The 20,098-nt window shown below is 46.4% G+C and overlaps 1 protein-coding gene across 5 annotated transcripts in view; it reads right to left on the bottom strand.

Annotated features, from left to right (window-relative positions):
• Nucleotides 1-20,098, bottom strand: part of SPTBN1 (spectrin beta, non-erythrocytic 1) — a gene marked incomplete at its 5' end in the record, with an annotated part of 137,919 nt that overhangs the window by 48,566 nt on the left and 69,255 nt on the right. For all 5 annotated transcript variants that reach the window (XM_082481193.1, XM_082481196.1, XM_082481195.1 and 2 more), the window contains 2 exons: nt 1,237-1,410; nt 7,127-7,278. In XM_082481193.1, coding sequence (XP_082337319.1) covers nt 1,237-1,410; nt 7,127-7,278 — 326 coding nt within the window. The remainder of the gene's footprint in view (nt 1-1,236; nt 1,411-7,126; nt 7,279-20,098) is intronic.

Raw genomic sequence — 20,098 nt, 5'->3', positions numbered from 1 at the left:
TTTGAAAAGATGAAAGAAATTATATCAGAATATAAGTAAGAAAGGAAATCTACGCTGACAGGCAGAGCGGAACTAGGTGAATGCTATCCTCATTTAAGAGCACTCATGTCAAAAGAAAGCTTCATCTGCCCTTATTTTACTGTAGGATTACTCTCTGCTCAGTCCATTGACAAAACAGTTTAAACTTCACCAGAAAACGTCTTTCCAACTGTCAAGGCAAACCCTGCCCTATAGAGCTTTAGGGCGTCACGCTGCAAGGTGTCTCCAGGAGCCAAGGGGGTGCAGCAGGAAGAGGTCCTTGTGAGGGGATGCACAGGCAAAAGCTAACCAGGAGTTTCATCGGAGCAAAGACACTGTGGGACCTCAAGCTTGGAGAAAATAGTGCTTGCCCTTAGCAGCTTCACAACTATGTATTCCAGATTCTAGGCTGTTATCCAGTTTTTAAAAAGAGGGGGGAAAAAAAAAAAAAGGGGGGGGGATGGATAACCACTTTTTACTTCATATGGACAAATATATCTCATTTTATGGATATAGTTCAGTGCTTTTTAAAAAGAGTATTGTAACTTCAGCGAAGTTCCACTGCTGTCACTGAAAGTTAGGCGGACACTTTCATATTAGGAAAACACTGAGCAACACGAACTTTAAGAAAATGTTAAATTTATTAAATATTTATTCCTATGCTATTTATTATAAATTATATATTTATTATACACATTTATCATCCTTTCTGCAAAAAGACTTTCCAGCCTTTTTCAACTGAGGGCAAAGACCAATGTGCAACTTGCCGGAAAAGAAGAAATCTCAGCCTGTAACTGGGACACTAAAACAATTCCTGTGGGCACCCTTCATCCGCTTCAGTGCAAAGTCAGCCAGGTTAACGATAATCACCCCGGAGCCGAACAGCAGCTGAGGGCAGCATTTTCTCCTACGTCTACCAGAGTCTACAGGTCTATGACTGGAGCTTCGTATTTCTCAGTAATTTAAAAATAAAACCATACGACGCTCCACACAGGAAACTGCCGTTGGCTGCCACTACAGGTCAGCAGCACCATGAAAACTGATTTATCCTCTCCCCTTTAGCTCTGGAGCACATCCTGCCAGATGCTGAGCACTTTTCACTCCCATCATCTCGGAGGACCTGGGAGCACTCCACTCTCAAAAAGCGCAATGGAGTATACTACAAACAAGTATGGAAAACTCAAACACGTGCATATCTGTGTACGTCCACCTCTTTACCTGGAATCTCAGGATAATAGTCCAAATAAGGCCAAGCGTCAGCCTGTGATTCCCATCCACAATATCATGAGATCCCATGTTTTCCAGGTGCACTCTTTGCTCTTTCAGGAACTGGAGGGCTTTATCGACATTCTCCAAGCAATGGATACGCATCCTTCCCTTAGTTGGCTTCGGCTAGAAGGTAAAAGGGAGAAGAAAAACCGCGTATTACTGTAGGTGAAAGTTAAAAAGAAGGGCTCGCTAACTCCTCGGTCCAGGCAGGCGAGCCACTACGTTGTCTGCTCCCAGCCAGCAATACTGTACGCATTTGTGCTTCAAATTATAGGGACAAAACCGCCCCTCACATCTTACAGTGCGTTTACATAAGGATAATGGCAGCACGTGTCAGACCCGTGGTAGAAATGCCAACGTCCTAGACCTGAGCCACACACACTGGGCGCCGGTTTCGTTTGCCCTTCAAAGGACTTGACCTGCTTACTTCCTTTGCTTTTTCGAATGTATTCATTCACTAGCTGGAAGGTAAATGATTGTTAGGTTCGCGCCACACCTGTTACATTTTCCCCAAATGCTTTTTTTTCCTCCAGTACAAGTTCTTCCACGCTTAAAAAGAAGATTCTGCAAAGATAAAGCTATGAAACAAACTGGCATACACGCGCAATAGAAGGAGTTGGTAATGAACGCTCCAGAGAGTATCTGTAAACGCAAAGACACGCTCTCCAAAAAAAGGCAACTCACGCTTGGACCGTCCGTTACCCAATAAAATTCCTCCAGGTAGAAATGTCATTGCTTTTTATTGGTCAGTTGAAGTAGGATAAATAGTATGAAAATAACAGAAGGGATTTATTCCAAGCAATTTCTTCATAGAAAAAGAAAGTAAAAGCAGTAACAAAAAATAATCAGCCGCACCAGTGTAACACAATTTTATGAAGGCCCAGTGTGAATGAAAAAAGTCATGAATATACTAACTGCACGTAGAAATCTGCTGTAAAACTGAATAAAATTAAAGCGACTTTGTTCTGCAGATAAGGATTACAGCCGAATAGTCTGTTCGCTGCTCACTCAGATGTCACCGAAGGTACTCAGCCAAACTACTAATTGACATAATTTCCTTGTTTTCTGCAGTGAACGTAATTAACCGGCCATGGAAACAGCTCAGGCGAAATTCTCGCCTCGGACCGCATTCAAGTGGAAGACTTTCAGTTGGAGCCGTATTATGGTCCCTAGAAACAGCAGCGTGTATAACAACGTGTCATAAAGACGAAACGCTCGCTAGAAAGATGCCCTTCAGGACACGTAAACCCCAGGGGTCCCTGGTTTCACTTCAGCTTTCAGTCAGCACCGTTCTCCTCCAGAGGCCAGCTAACGATGCAGAGAAAGTCAACCTGCCACTCCCAGCAAGCGTGAAAATTTCCAGGAACCTGCCACTGCTTTTGGGTGTACAGATTGCGTGTACACCCTACGCACGTACCATAGGCCCCAAACGCTGCCAGTATAGGGTGAAGAGCCACAGCACGAGCGGGAGCAGGAGTGAGGTTACACGTTGGCTGAAACCAACCAGAGGTCCCTCGCAACCAGCGGGGACGCTCCAGGACCCATCCTTCTGCTGCCGCTATCGGTCACCCAGGCGTGTGATAAGCCGGACCACAAGTTTAATTTAACCTTGCAAAACAGAGGCAGGAAGGCTGTTCCCAGGGCGGGAGAGGGAGTGCCCAGCCATGGGGGAAGGCGGAGGCCAGGCTGCGCCCCAGAGCTGCTCCAGCCCGTCGCCACGCCTGAGGGCCTGAGAGCAGCTTCACAAGGTGTGCTCGCTTCTACGATGATGTTCCCAAAACACAGGAACGACTGTGAGTGTGGCCATTTCTCAGCAGGAGCCGCCAACCCAACTCCGACCCCTCCGCCTTAGCGCAGCCCTTCTCACTTACCTAAGCGGTAACGCCACTGCCTCTAATCCCTCAAGTTACTCAGCAGAAAATGGCTTCAAAAGCACTTTTTCTGCTCTCTGAAGCTCCAGCACCACGGTGACAGAGTTAATACCACGCACAATAGATGTTTTATTTAGTTCCTGAGACCGCTTGCTCCCACCCACGCTCTGTATGACGACATACTCTCCGATTAAGACTCTGGGAATCGTAACCTTCAGGTTATTGGCAGGATTTTCTCTCCCACAAACGCAATGACTGTACGTGAAGCAGCGGAGCACACACGGTAAACCGGAACAGGACACTGGTCTCTGTAGAGCAGGAGCGGGCCGACATATTTCTCTAACGCTCCAGCACTAGGTGCGCTTTCGGGCTCAGAAATTCCCTGTTGGGGCCGTAACAGCTTATCGGCAGTGCCAGAGGGCTCTTCAAACTATCATTTAGTACCGCTCCATGAAGGCACTTCCAAATTTCTGCATGGACGAGAACAACAGTGCCACCCGGCCAAAAAAAAAAATGTGGGGCATCCCGGGAAGACAGAAGGTCAATTTTTGTGTCCCTCCGCACCGGCAGGCCATGCAGTTTGACCCACCGTTCTGCAACAAAAGACAAGAAGAGGCGTCGAGTCCGGTTTGTACACGGTGTGGCCGCGCTTGCCACGCTCACCTACGCAGCCTCAAGATGAGGCATAGTGAGGCCCAACTTTCACCTTTACTGGGCTAACACAGATCCAGATATTAAACCAGAGGGAAAGAAAGCGTGATGAGGCAACCATTTATTGTGTTTAACTAAACTCGGTCTCTCTACACGCGTATTATCGGGAAGATTTGTTTTACGTCAAAAATCTTCCCTTTTCCAACAGAAAACATGACAGAACTCACTACAGAGAATCCGCTTAAATGGTTTGACCTATGAGCATCCAGGAATTGTAAGGCACGTACTAATCCTTTATACAGTCAGGGAAGAAACTGAGCTAATTGCTTAATTTTGCGCTGAAAACAATTCTCAGCTTTATTTTTCCGTTTGGGAGAAGCTGGTTAAGAGTGTGTGCAAACAAAATGACAACCGTCTTTTCATACTGGCTGGATTCTTTTCCGCTTTGCTCAGTGAGACTATTGCGCGCTATCAATCTCTTTCCAAATACTGTGCTGTACAGAGGACCTTATGTAGTAAGGTCCGGACTAACCACTAGGATTAGGAATCAAGCTGAGCAAAGGCAGGGAGACGCAGACGTTGCCCTTACTGCCCTTGGCCAGCAGGTCGAGGGAGGTCATCTTCCCCTCTACTCTGCCCTGCTGAGGCCGCATCTGGAGTACTGTGGCTGGTTCTGGGCTCCCCGGGTCAAGAAGGACAGGGGACTGCTGGAGAGGGTCCAGCAAAGGGCTGAAAAGATGATGAGGGGACTCCTCTCTTACGAGGAAAGGCTGAGGGACGTGGGGCTTTTTAGTCTGGAGAAGAGAAGACTGAGGGGGGAATCTTATCAATGCTTATAAATACCTAAAGGGAGGGTGCCAGGGGGATGGGAACAGTCTTTTTTCAGTGGTGCCCAGTGACAGGACAAGAGGGAACGGGCACAAACTTGAATATAGGAAGTTCCATCTTAACACGAGGAGGAACTTCTTTCCTCTGAGGGCGGCAGAGCACCGGCACAGCTGCCCAGAGAGTCTCCCACTCTGGAGCCATTCCAAACCCGCCTGGACCTGTCCTGTGCCACTGCTGGAGGTGCCCCCGCTTGAGCAGGGGGTGGGACTGGGGGAGCTCCAGAGGTCCTTTCCAACCCTGACCATTCTGGGATTGGACGCTCTTGTTTTGAGTTTCTTCAACACACCTTCAAGGACTCTGGGGTTTCATCATCAAAAATCACGACAGCTTTTGAAAAATACAGGGTTTGTGCAAATGAGGCTGGAGCTCTTACAGAGGGCAAAGAGCAGGCCTGCCTTCCTGAGTGGTATCCTAAATCCCAGACTGTGCTCCACAGGCACAAGGCTCCAGCTCCAGAATCTGAATCCAGTTTCAAAAGTAAGAAAACAATTCCTGTTTGTTCTACTGCATCAGTAAACACACCATAATAAAATAATTATCTACCCTAGTTTCTGCATTTGTTTATTGCTTTCTTACCCTTTGATGTTTCTTGTCTTGATTTCAAGCTTTCTGCATAAGATACTGCCTTTGGCTTTCTGCTAGGGTGTCATGGAGGTGTCAGAACCTAACCAATACCAGCTAAAATAAATTCCAAAAGGCTGGAGAACATCAGCAAGTGGATGCTACGTGCTGATCCTCCTGGAATATTTTTGGGGTGTGTAATTGTCTCAAGGTTTAGTGCATTGCGTTATCTGTATTCTTGTTTGCAGAGGAAGGTGTGGTGGAATGTACTGTTCAAACAGAGACTGCTGTCCTCCATCCTGAGATAACGAAGCTACAAAAAAATTGTGGTGGTGCAGGCAGCTGCCAATGCAATAAGCAAACGATGATGCAAGTGCAGATCCAGGAGTCTCACCGGGTGGCTCCTGCACCCTCCCCACCCAAACAGCTGTGTAAGCCCTGTTTGCATTTTTCAAGACCTGGAGTGAAAAATGTAGATGAATCACGCAGCAAGAGTCACACGACTGGTCTGAGCTTCACCACTGCTATTTGATACCGAAAGTCAAATCTTGGCAGGCAGATATGAAGATTTAAACAGAGGTGGTACGGTCGCTGTCTGAATCCTCAAGTAATGGGGCATGTCGGCCTCCGACATTCCTGTATGAATAACATCTGCTCCTTGCAGTGAACACGTCCAACCTAATACCTCACTGAAGTAAATGACTTGGTATAGATAGAAACATGTTTTTAGCAAAACTGTAGCTTAAAAACATTGAGATTAGTTACCTCCATGGACACAATGCCTTCATCTACACAGGGCACTTCTACGCACATCAGCTTCCCTCCCTCACAGATGCTTTTAGAAAGCTCCCTCTCTCGCCTTCCTGCACAGACACTACACTGCGGGCCATATGTTCAATTCATTAACCAGAGTCTTAAGCCATGGAGCTTCCATTAATAGGAGTGCTTGATGACAAGCGATTACACAGTCGCATCCTCATGTAGCCTTAGGTCTTAGCTAAAGACCCGTGTTTCTTTGAAAAGATTGCTTTAAATTAGGTAGTTAAGAGCATAGCCATCATTTAAGGAACCGAAGAAAAAATGATACCCAGCCATTTCTTGACACCCAGTTTTCCTGTCACGCAGCAGCATTTTTCACCCCAGGGATCTTAATCACCACTCCCTTGTGCTGGTATCAAGGGGGTTCTCTCAGCATAAAGAATTTGCCCCATTCATTTAAATCCATTTTAGATATTCGTCTAACCAAAGAAAATCCAAGCCTTATCTACACTAGCAAAATCAAGCGCACTCAGGAGCGTTCATGAGCAGGGAGGTGCAATTAACACCATGGCTGAAACTGCTGCAACGCTTCCTAGGGTGGACTTGGCCCTCTCCAACCAGCTGTCCTCCGCGACCCCCGGCATGCTGCAGGGAAGGGAGAAGGGATGTTTCACAGCCACCTGCATCCCGCGGCTGTGTTTACTAGCACAGGATCAGGCCAGCTGGCCACAGGGCCCGGGAACGTTCCTCAGCACGTCTAATTCACCATTACTGAGCCAGTCTAAGGGGCTGGAGAACATCTAGTATTCTGCATCTGTCAGATACAGGAGCAGGGAGTATGCTGCTGGAAGCACTCAGCATCTCACCAGCAAGGAACCTGTGAAGGACACTTTCTTTGATTCCTACTGAAACCAACAGGAAGATATTTTAATGGTGTCTGGATCCAGCTGAAGCGACAGATGATTTTTTTTTTTAACACGTAAAAATACATTTGCAGTGCTGAACCCTCAGTGCTCAGTTTTAATGTACTTCAACTGAGACAAGGATTCACCAAAAAAGGACCCAAAACCAAAACAAAAACCCAACAATGAATATTAATAAACACTTACAAGTCTCTCTCCTGAAAGAACTTCCAGAAGTTTGATGAGCATCCTTCCATCGCGAAGGTCAGTGTACAGGTCTGTAATTCTGCACGATACACGTGCCAAGTGGGAATTAACCCACTTCGTGAAAGTCTTCTTCTGAACTGCCTCACGTTCATCTGTTAGGAAAACAACACAATGTTACTCAAAATAAATCACAGCTCATGTACCTACGTGAAAATGTGATGTTTGAACACGCCTAATATTACATTAAAGGTACGGCTTGTCTTCTTAGCAGAATCATTGAAGAAATAGAGAATCTCCACTGAAAATCCACCTTCCTATTTTATAACACTCCGTAACGTCAGTGGGAATTTAACTGAGTTACTACCTATGGAATAAATCTGAACTATATATTGCAGACTTGCTGCTCAGATAAGCAGCCTTCTCAAGGCGTAAAGAGGTCCGTCGTAGAGCTACAACGTAAAAGCCCCTTTTGACTGATCAAAGTGCCCAGTAATTTAATCAGGAGTTATGTTCCACTACTGGAAGAACAGGCCAACTTCTGCTGTTGAATACGCACACAAATCTGCAACAGATTCCGTGAAACACCAGAAGTCACTTTGGATTCAGATAGGTACAAAAGAGAGCAGAGACCAAAGCTTCCCATTTACGTTTTTCCCTTTCCATTACAGTATTTATTTGCAGATTCAACATTTGTAACTGTATTTACACAATGTCAAGATGAACTTTTCCATAACTGCGTGTTTGGAGTAGACTTGCATTTATTTAAAGCCATAGAAAAACAGGTTCTTTCCACCTTCCCTTCCCAGAGTCTTTCACAACTGTTTATACACGAAAACATTGGCTATGAGAGCTCTCTTAATGCACAGGCTCACTGCAGTCCACGTTAATTCAGAAACTCCTGAACAGCTATCTGCCAAGCCGGGAACTCTCAGACAGAAAATATTATACATCTTTGTGGTTAAATCCTTTTGCCAAGGGCTTTGGATGAAACCCTTTCTTGTTAGCAAAAAGTCATTTCACTGAGCTGGGAACTACTACAGACCAAATTTGTCAAAACACAGGTGCTCAAACTTGGACTCCAAAGTCCATAATTAGGCATACGAATGAAAGCGGTCTGCTTTTCCAAGCAGCTGAGCATCTGAACCTCCCATCGGTCTCTTTAAAGTTGTTGGCGTGTTCAGAAACAGGACACGAAGACTGGTAAATCCTAAACCGAAATGTAACGTGTCCGGCTCTGAAAACCCCGAGTACATTGCTTGAAACACAGAAAACGTTCGTGAGGGTGCAGAACAACGCCGAGTTTCTATCTGACTACCCAGGGTTTCGGGGGATGCTGTCCTTCAAAAGGAAGGACGTGCCCCCTTCCTGGCAGCGCAGCATGGTGGGGGCATGAACCCAGCACGTTCATAACCAGTTACAGCCTCTGCGCCTGCAGGACGTTGGGGACAGCAGCAAAAGCCTGATCTTGGTGACGAGGAATGACAAAGAAGCCGAGGCTGCAGAGGATAGAAAGCTGGGAAACAAGTAAAAGACAAAAAGACAGCAAGAAATCACATAGTCTAATGGTGGCAAGGAGGAGGACTCTGACAAGGAGTGGGAGAGCAGACCAGCACTCCAGTGGCGGTTTGCCCAATTACATAAACCCCACCCTAAGATTTCAGTTCCTCCCATGTATTTCTGAATTTATTGTTGCTACCCGACCACGTGGCAGGACGCGACCACAGCTAAATGCACTGAAACTGTCCCATTTGTAACAGCTTTTACCTACCTACAAGGTGCGAAATTAAAAAATGGAGCTTGAAGAGATGCAGGAGGGGGATTTTGTGATAAAACAGCAATACGCGTTCGGTGAATTGAGAGTTTGCATTACTCTTGTTTGTCCCCGCTCTGTATGAAGCAGAGGATTGCTCAGATTATAGGAAGCGAGCAGGACATCAGCAATAACGGCGGCTTGCCTTCCCGTACCCCCAGAGGAGCCGACTGCAGTTTCTCCCAAGCGGCAGCCTGTGCCCCCCGCTCTGCCCCCCGCTCCGCCAGCGCCGTGCGATGCGCGTGCCCTTTCCTGCCACAACATCACAGCCTCAGCGGCGCGGGGCTGCTCTGTGCGTCCCCAATAAGCACTGTGCGAGAGGGAGAACGGCCAGTCCGTTAGGAAGCCCAAACCTTGCCCCAGCAAGGCAACAGTAGAAAAATAAATATTGCCTTTGCAGCCAAACGCGGCGGCGCCTCCTAACCATGTGGCGATTCGTACCGGTGGTGTAACAACATAGCTTGGTCAATCACGGACCGAAGACTTAAAAACCCAACATATCTGGAAAACATAGCGGAAATAGCTGTCTATCCAAGTAGTGATTTAAATATAGTGTCTGCTAACCTCAAATAACATATTTTATGAACTATTTATAGCAAGTTCCTGGGAATGCTGTATCTGCATATGTGCTTGTCTAGTAATCCATGCTTTCAGTTGAAGTATTTTTTTTTTTTTAAAATGAGTCACCGAAGAAACACCTTGCAATAGTTGGTGATTTTTAAAGTAAATTCCAAGAGAAATTGCCACATCTCCCTTTACCAGCTTGAACAAGCCCCAAAACAGCTCAGCAAGTCGGTTTGCTTAATCACTGTAATCTCTATACAGAAGCACAACATTCAGAGATCCTTGTGGTTACATTAATTCTGAAGAGAAACAGGGATATACAGGATCCTAAAAATAGAGTTGGATACAGAAAATATTATGTAAAACAAAAGAACCCTATCAAATATCATCGTGAAGCCATCCATTTAGGAAAAAAAAAAAAGTGTTGGTTAAAAGTTATGGTTATCAACAACCCTGCCCATTTGGGATCACAATAAAAGTAATGAGTGAGAAAAGGACATCCATGTGGTTTTAATAAGGAAGATGAAGGGTCAGAGCCTAATTTTGAGCAGATAAAAGACACGATGTGGGAAATACAGTGACACGCCAAGTCAGGTTGTGAACACTTTGGTGCGGTTGTATTAATTGACACTAGCTTAGGATCTTCTGTTGTTGAAAGCAAGTCAAAGGAAGTCAACAGATCAGCCGGCCCCGGGCAGCCCCTTCAGGAGGGGGAAGAAGGGTCCCTCCTGCAGATGGCACCCACACGACGCAGGGGTCACTCTCCCAAAAAGGCTTCCCCAGCCCAGCACAACTGCTGACCCTAAAACAGGACACGAAAGTGCCTTCTTCAGGCAGTAGGGATTCAGGGAAAAAACATGCCGGTGGCTCCTCTTCCTCCACGCTGCCTCAGCATCCTTAAGCACACCGACTTATCAGTGAGGGAGAGGACGGGAACACAGCCTACAGGCTCTCCCTGTCTAGCCGGAGGCCCTCTGGGCTTTGGGAGCCGATGCTCGGTGTCGTTATACGTGTTTTCTTCAGTCTACTTCAAATGCAGTCGCCGCCTCTCCCCTTCTGCCTTCCCGTTTCCTCTGCCTCGCTCTCTGTGGTCCTCGATTTCCTGTTTACGGCGAGAGGTTGAAGGGTTCGCCTGGTTTCTCCGGCTCCTCACCTCCGCACCCGCCCTGCGCTCGCTCTCGCCTTCGCTCCTCTCACCTGATCCCCACCCATCCTCTGCGGCGCCGTCCTCCTCCCCGCTCACCCCACTAGACAAAAAGAGCGTGAAAATCTCTACTGAGACCACAGCCCCGATGGTTTCAGTGCTAACTCCACACGTCGAGACGACCGTCAGCTCTTCACGTGCGCTCGAGCAACTTCATTGCTGTAGACTTTAACAGCTTTTTTGTTTTCTTCCCGTCCCTCCTCCTCTCCTCTGATTCACAGCAAGAAGGGCCACAAGCAGCGAGACAGACCCCTGGCTGCCCGCGTGCTGCCTCCCGCCCCGTGGGAAAACCCTGCGGCACCGCGCAAGAGCCAGGCCCCCACCTGCTCGCTGCCAGCTTTTGGGGACAACCGGCAACTTATCTCAGAAAAACGCCACCGGAGAGACACAGTAGCTCTTTCAGTCTCCTAACTGGGCCGCTCACCCAGGAAGGCCACTCTTTATCACGCACTTGGCACAGGCAGAGCGCAGCCCGCTCATTCCCTGGTGGCACTGTTAGCGATGGAAATACCAGCAGGGAGAAGGCACAGCCGTTCTTAGCGCCGCATCGCTTAACTCCTCTTGTGCTCCCACAACGTGGGAAAGCAAAACAAGCCCGTTTGGAAAGTTGCGTGGCTGGGGTTGGTCATGTTAAAACCTCTCCTGATTATTTCTACATGGTGTTTCACAACGACTGCAGGTTTTTGCAACGCTTTTACCAGCCCTTCCAAACTGATAAACTCTATTTTTCTGCTCTGGGGTTTCAGGTTAAAACACACACAGGATTAAAACCAATGTATTTTGGTTATACGTTTCAGAGAAAGAAACATGCGTTCAGAAAAGCGGTACTTACAGCTCCAACAATTTGGCTCATCGCACAACTATGACTCTTTTTAACGTGCAGTGCTGTGTGAAAACCTACACGCTAAGGGCCAGGTGCGTCCAGGAGTGACAACACGGGGGATTTAACATCAGCGATGGGCCCTGAAGCACTATTTATGAATCTCATGTGATCGTTTTGACAAATGTCCCTCATACTTTCAAAAACCCAGTTTTAGATTTTGAAGATTAATTAAAACTAGAGGATATGGGTGGAGCTCCAAGTGTCCTACAGCTTGCGAAAACATTTGCTCCCCAAGGGTAAAGAGAAATGCGCAACATGCAAAACATGCACAGCAGGAAAACGGAAGCCGCTCTAACAGCAGTATTGATAATAGAGAATCCAACTTATCTTGAAGCAACACTGGGAAGGAAATTTCCTTTATGCGGAAACCCTCACGACAATACTACTAGCGTACAGCGGCTCGCAAACCCCAGCTCTGTGACTGTGATAAAGCAAGGACTGACTTTGTTTAGGAGTTTAGTAAATAAACTAGAGTTTGTACACTGAAATTCACATAAACCAGGGCCGGACGCGATCAGCAGCAGGCATCTAGCCTCTTCCCTGCTTGAGCAGAGGCACTCCTTCCTCTACTAATTCGGTGAGAAAAAATCCCGACAAAAACGCAGTCAACTTGCTGACAGGTGAGAGCGCGAGTCGCTGCATCCCCAGTGCGGGAGAGCGAGAGGGGGACTGCATACGCCATCCGCCCTCTGTCACACGCTCAGCTCCGCTGACTGAACTCAACAGGGCTGTGCCAGAATAATGGAGAGTTTGTCTTAATAAATGCCCTGGAAAATGCAGGGCTGCAGGAGCCGGCTGAGAGAAACGTGGGCCCCCATGACCCCTCTGCTGCTCCCGCGTGCCGGAAAGCGTTATCTGCCCCAGTCCCTTGGCACGACCGCAGCACCGACTCCTGCTGTGGCACAGGTTACCTGTGCGGCTGCCTGTTTTCTAAAAACAGCTTGAAGACGATCTGCTCCCTTCCATACCGGTCAAACCACATTTTCAACAAACTGACCTTGAATCCGTTTCAAACCGAAGGGCAAATACGTTTGGCGCGCGCGCTGCTGCCAGCCCAGCGCAGGTAAAAGGACTTTGAGCGTGCCCCCGCTGCTGCCAGCCCCCGGGCGGCAAAGGCCTCCGCACCCCATCAGATAAACGGCGACGCTCCGGGAGGAGCTGAAATGCTACTGAAGAAAACAGAGAAATTAGAGCCCAAAAGGGAAGCTGAAAGGGGCACCGAGTGTCTAGGACTGCTGCGGGGCGCTCGGCGTGTGCGTAGCCGCCCTGGGACAGCCCAGCCGTCAGAGGCTCCGAAATCCTGGCGGCCAAACCCAGGCGCCGGGCAGCTTGCTCTGTGCGGTATCAATGTTTGCAGGTACCTGTAATACCGCAAGCAAGACAAATTAAGGATGAGTTTTGATCCCTAACTCCAAAAGCTCTGTCTCCTGCAGGTTTGCTTCTGTTTTATTTCCGTGCTGAAAGTTATTTTCCCAGCTTAAAATGATTATCTTCCACTACAGCAACGAACGCAGCCAGTGCGCAACCTACACCAAGCGTTGCTAAACACACTGACTCAGAGATCAGCTGAGCACTGCTCCAGGCGCATCGCTTTTGCTGATAGCCAATATCCACAGCTTCCCAGAATTCCCCAGATCGTAACCCAGGTTAACCACGCACAGAGAAAACAGAGCTGCCTTTCACAGCGCAACGTTCCCATTACTGTCAGTTTTCAGGGCGCAGGATGTAACTGCATGTTTTCTCACAGATGCGAAGATAGGGAGCTAAGCAGCCGGTAATATTCCGTTTCTCAAATTCCAGCTGTGCTTGGAAAGTTTTTAATGGAGAAAAACGCCTGAGAGAATGGCAGATCAGCTACTGGGAGCAGAACGTGGTGATCAAACAAGATTTTATCAGGAAACAACACAAACGCCTGCGCTGCAATAATCTTCGCCATTTGTTACAGTAACAGGAAACCAATACTGGCCACGAAATAATTCTAACACAGGTCTAACCTTTGTTGGTTCAAGCAGGCTTGAGCCCAGCCTCGTACAAAATAACTCCACTGTACCCGGCCCTGAGGTTGGTACACAAACCCCGCAGTGGATCTGCCAGGACAAAGTCAGAGCTGCTTCGCTCACCACCCCAGCGGTGCCTTGAGAAAAGAACAACGCCGGTGGTTCCCGGTCCTTAAATTTCCTCTCCAAACCAAAGGGCTGCATGTCCAGAGGAAGGCTGGGGAGTACCAGCAGCCCTGGCCTGCAATCCGTGCCGGGGAGGGAGGCTGAGGCTGCGTTTTGGGTGCTCCTGACAGCCTCGCAGGGCGAGACCCTCGGCGGGGACCCTCCAGGGGGCCGCCCGGCAGCACAAATCGGTCAACCCGTGCAACACTGAATATAACCCAGAGGGGAAAAAAGCACCACTGTGTATGTGAACTGCATCAGCTGAGGAGAGAAACATCTGCTTGGATAAACACAAACCGATGGTCTTTCCATACGGTCCCGGTACACGCTATGTTAGTATGGGCGGCAGTAAGAAGCCCAGAGAGAACAATGCATAAGCACACACAGGCAGGCACAGAGAGTTTAAATTAAAATACAGTGGAATCCATCAACAGGGAAGAAAAGGATGGAAGGAGGAAGGATCACCCAGTCAGGAGGAGAACTATTAAGTGTCTGTAGAGAAAAGGAAATAAAGTGAGTTTCTCTTAACAGGCAGGTGTCCTATGACTATCTCCCCTTTAGTAGTAAGGCAATAAAACTCAACAGTGGATGCTGCTTTTCTCCAGCTGCAGATAAGGGGTCAGGACTGAAAACAGGAGTTGATGAAAATGAAAAAAAAAAAAAAATAGTTTACTGTAGAAGACCGAAGTCCATAACACACACGTGCAGAGGCAAGCAACAGCCTAGAATAAAACCTGCAGGAAGTCAAACTTACACACATCTTATGCAGAGAACACGATACACATAGGTCCAGTGCTTAGAAACAACAGGTGAACTGAAAAAAAGAAGTAATCTGCATTTTTACTTCAATCTTGCAGACAGTTTAACAGAAGGAATGACTGCAGCCGATGGTTTTGATGCCAAGTAGGAGGTACTTGTTATGATTATTTTATGGCACAAAGTAATCTGCGGAGTGACTTCACCATCAAAAATGATGAGATTATGCCAAAGCTTTTACATGCGCGAACATGACTTAGTCCAGAACGAATGCAAATGAGAAAGATGACAAAGCAACGAGGTGATTTTGTTCATGCTGCGTATAGCTGGTGATTTTCATTAGCAGCAAAATCCTTGCTGCTTTCCCGACTCTGCTACACAGAGACTATTGTTCAGGAGTCAGGGGTGTGTTCAGCAATCCATTCTCTTTTACTAGGAAGCACCAGCCAGCTTCTAAATCCTATTAAATATCTACCCTTCTCTACTAAACATTACAGCATGTGACTAGTTCCACTGCTGAAAACGCTCTGAAAGGAGAAAAGGGAAAGCTCCATAATGCAGCATGTGGAAAAAACAATTCTGCTGCTTTCTCTCTTTGATGTCACTAAACCTCACTCGCACAATAAAATGATGCGCAGAACAATGTCCGGTAGCCAGCCAAGCATTACAGGGTGTGGAAGGGCAGGTCCCGTCATTGTCTTTATTTTTACACAGAGTTTATGGCATTTTGGTGTCAGCAATACCAAAATAAACCTCCTGAAAGCCAGCTTTGGATTCATGTAGAAGAATGATTATGTTCATCTGCAAAAGGTTGCTCTAAAGTCTCCCGCAGCAAATAAATGAAACACAAAAGTCATCTGGGTTTAACAGATTAAACTGGTGGAAGAAGTCAGCCTATTTTTTTTCCCTTTTTTTTTTTTTTTTTTTAAAATTCAGAAGACAAAGATGACATATTTAAGCAGATTTAGAGAGAATATGTGCTCGGCTCTCCCTATGTTGGTACACGCTATGTGAACTGCCTGTTCAACTTCGGGAAAACTGGAATGCCTCCCCAACACAACCAGCTCCCTGCAACAGAAAACCCCGTGCCGCACAGCCCATTTCACTGACATTAACCATTCAGCTTCTTTTTCCTGCTACTCTGGGATACCAGCTGACTTGCTGCTTTTCTGTATGAAATGCAAAGCAGCTACAGAAGCACAACCTTTCTAGTGGATGATTAAAATGGTTTAACACTTCCAGGTGCTGCTCTTGGAAAGACCTACGCCCATCTTCGGCTTTAAACGCCACCATCTGCCCTGGTTTAAATACAACCGCTCACATTACTGAAGTCCGTTATGAGAAAAATGTCCAAGAGGACCAAGGCCTGGTCTCCAGGCTGTATTTGGAGAAAGATGTTACAAAACCGTTTTTATGGCACAACAGCAAAAGTACAGTTGAAGAAAAGAGTAACTTTATGGCCTAAGGAGCGTGCAGCGTAGAGCTCAAATGGACCTCCTTTTAAAACCAGCACGAAAAATAAGCTCAGTGTTGTCGGCATTTAACATAAAAGGACACAAGTGCCTTCTGGCCGATCCGATGTCAGCGGTTTACACTTGTTGCCATTTTTTCCCTTTGCGTAACAGACAAATCACTTAACGAAAGAGGAGGAGCGTGGAAAAAGCATCGGCCCGTCCCAGGACACTGACTGTGAAATTCCCACAGAAGAACAATGAAAACCGAAGGTCACTGCACTAGTTCAAGTCCACACAATCTTGTGGGGTCTTTGCAGTTTCCTTTAAAGAACATTATGAGCATAATGTAGGGAAGTGCCAGGGTTTTTTGGAGGGAGGGCAGTGCTGTTATTTTCCATACTTGCCCAAACCACTGCCCGATTAGCAGTGTTAGCAAGGGTGAGAGCAAGGCTGGCACAGGCGGAGACCGTGCCAGGTACTTCACTACATGAGGTCCGTCTTACTTCTTCCCACGCTCAGCAAACCCAGCAGAATGAGAGAGTCTTTACAGTGGGTTCCCACTTGCCTATAGGAGGAAAAACAAGGGTAGGAAGGAGGAGGTTGGGTTTTGGTTTGTTTTTTGATGATTTCTGTTGTTCTCTTTTCCCTTTAGCACTCCTCCCTCTTCTCAGCAGCTGCAGGTAATGCAACGGTTCTCGCCCAAGACTACCAGCAATCTGCTACTTCTACAACCCAACTCTGTGACCAGACTGGGATCCACCTTATCCAGGTATTTGGAAATACAAAATTGTAACTGTTAAGCAGAGATGAGTCAGTAAGGGATAGGCATCACGACGCAGCATTCGTTGTGAAAACGGAAACGTGGATGCTGAAACCCACCTTTTACAAAGCAAACCCGGGCACTGCAGACAGGCGCTTGCAGTGGCACGCACCACCCCGGAGGAAGGAGACCTGCTGGCGGTGCAAGATGTAGCCAAGCAAGGGAAATCCTGATGGCATATCAAGAAGAAAGCTGTCACTGTGAGGGTGTTCAGACACGAGGTCCCCCAGCTGCTGTGGGATCTGCCGCCTTTGGGATACTCAAGTCTCACAGGGACAAGTCCCTGCGCAACCTGGTTTAACATTGAAGTTGACCCTGCTTTGAGCAAGTGTGTTCGATGAAATAAGCTCCTGGTGTCTCCTCCAACCTAAAGTACTCTGTGAGTCTATGAGTTTTAGCAACCTTAAACAGAAACAGGCCAGAAAACAGCTGGTATTCCGATGGAAACCCACTGAAGGATTTCAGAGAGCTGTGGGGTCTTTCCTTTCACCTGGGCTCAAGTTGAGACATTACAGGGAGGGAAAAGTCGAAGCTGTGGTATGTTCTGAACATGCTTCTTTCAAAACTCGTTGCCATCAGAAAGAAGCATAGGTGAAAAAAATGCCAAACTTTGCTGGTTTCATGTTTAAGTCTAATTTCCCTTTAATGACAGAAAAGCACAAATAGAAAATAAATAAATCTATGATGAATGCATTTAATCCTTTCAAAATATTAAATCACAGTGCTAAGAGATGTTATCATTATAATTAATTGCTGTTAAATTATAACTTTCATTATCACAGAAATATTTTAAATGGAAGAACATGCATTTAAACAACCACCGCACTGATCAGGGATTAATAATAGCTGACTTCATAGCCTCGCCGAACAATGTGTTTAGTTCATCCAGTTTCCATGGTCACGCAATAATTTACTATTGTTAATTGCACGCTATGTTGTAGAGTCAGACACACTGCTGTACTGACAGGCTGCCAAACAAAAGCAGTAACACCACAGGTGAGCCAGGCCACGGCTCAGCAAGCCCGAGATCTAAGCTAAATCCCAAAGGTGAAAGCTGAATGAGGAACAGCAATAAAAATATTGTAGATTACAATAGAAATTACTTGTATAACTGAAGGAACCGTGGTAGTTATAACATGCAGTTATTTCTAAGAGGGGAGTTTTTCAAATGAATGAATTTTAATGAGATTTGAAGCAAACTGCTAATAAGAAGCATTAGAGGAAAAATCCCTAATCTTCTCTGGCTCTAATCTGCAAACCCATCATGCAGAGCTCCAACTGAAGTCCTGGAGGAGTTGTCTTTTGAGACTGGCACAATCGATGCCTTCACCTGTCAGCTTGCTTAAGAAAAGCTCCAGAAAACTGCACCACAATGCAAGCTTTAGCACACACATTCCAAATGGTCACTGTATATTAAAATTCTTTTTTAAGAAACCCATGTGGTAATTAAAATAATAAAACTTTCTTTCCATGCCATACCTGCTTTCTTGGGACTCCTGAGGTACAAACAAGTAGCACATACATTCTAAGTCCTCGCCTCAAAATTTTCCTGCCGGTCTGTTTGATTCCAATCCAAAGGTCATTTACTGATCTGCTTTTGTGGGACAATGTGGCATGTTTAAGCAAAGTCACTTTCGCCTTTGGAGTTATGCAAGAGTGGGGAAAAAGGATACCATTCCAGCACAGTATTTCCTGCCCATGTAATAACTTTCAAAGCAGTACCAGAACAAAAAAAAACCCTTTGTTTGAAACTCTTGAAGATCTCGCTGAGATTTAAAAGGTGACGCAAATTTGAAGGAATTAGCTGGGTAAAATTATACTTTGAATACCTTAAATGTGTATCTTAATCCAGAAACATCACTTGTTTTTCTAGTCTTAAAAGCAGACTTGTGAGTCGTACTGCTTGTGCAATCCATTGACTACGCAAACTGAAAAGCTTTACATGGGTACAAAGGTGCAGCTTCTGTCGAAGTTATCCATGAGAGCTCCCAATAATTTACCTTCACTTACTTTCTTTAATTTTTAGCTCACGGAGAAAATTAAGTGCCAAACATCATCAGCTCAGCATACTCAGCATAAGAAGCACCTCCTGATCAAAGTCATTTCACTGATACCTCCTTAATCACGCTGCACGTGAGTTCTGTGCTCTGGGCTTTCCCCTCCTCAAAATGTGAAACAGTGTTGTTGGGTTTTTGGTTGGTTTGGTTATTATCGTTTTTTTGTTTGTTTGTTTGTGGCTTGTTTTTGTTGTTTTGTTTTTTTTTTTTTAAAGAAAAACAGGCTATGAAACATGGCAATTAATAAAGGAAATGGAGAGCACAAGAACTTCTGAAAGCTCAGTGTCTGATTAATGCCCCAATTGTCTGTTAATGTAATATTAAAGTCATTAAAAATAATTCAGGTATTGGTTAAGCACAGAACTATTGCACATTTGCCTTACATACGTGAACAGGCTCTTTGAACTAAGACTATTTGTGTGCTTATACCCATCTTACACACCTTCACAGACGAATCACATAGATACACGTGTACACAGGCATGAAAATGCATTTATGGCATCTTACACAGATTGCGTGCGCCTTACTTGTCATGTCCCAGGCTTCAGGAACACACACCTCACCGATTTGCAGGTCTTACGGACAAATTTCAGCCTAACTCAAGCACACAAGGCGTTTACACGTAAGAAAAAGCTCCATGAATACACTTCTGAACATGAAGTCCCCAGTGACCTGCAGCTGGGGTCAGGGAAATGCTTTTAAACTTGGCAACAGGAGCTAAACCAGAAGGGAGAGCTGACTTAACGTAGCACAGAAAAACAAAAGGCGTTCTGGCGTTAGGTAGTTCACGAGCATACACTTGAAAATTGCTAGGAACCGGCTGGGATCAGCCATGATCACGGAGACTGGAGGAGAGGTAAAGGACAGCCCCGTTCCCAGCCCACCAAAATGGGTACTTGCGATGATCACAGCGCCCTGTCCGGTCATTTCAGTCATTCAGGAAAAAGAGGGGGGAAAAGGTCCCCTCTCCGCTTTTATTCTGCGTTGCTACAACTCGCAGGTGCTGGTCCCAGCCCTGCCATGCCCAGCCTAGAGAGAGCAGCTCTCCTGAAACCAGAGCAGAACTACGCTCCATCTCCGTGGAGGACACCACTGCTAGGAAATGCTGCACAGCTAAAGATTTTGCATATTAGGTGTCCTTAAGTGTTGTCTGTTCTCCAGGACAACTTGTGGCTGCTTTTATTTAGAAAAAAAAGAGTTACCTACAGTGAGGAACTGGCTGGAACATGGCTGGCCCCAGGCACAGAAGATACACGAGCATC

Source organism: Vanellus vanellus (genome assembly GCF_965231255.1).
Source record: "Vanellus vanellus genome assembly, chromosome: 3".
NCBI classification, from domain to species: Eukaryota; Metazoa; Chordata; class Aves; order Charadriiformes; family Charadriidae; genus Vanellus; species Vanellus vanellus.
Note: the sequence above shows the minus strand (reverse complement) of the source record. Positions and strands in the feature narration are given on the sequence as shown.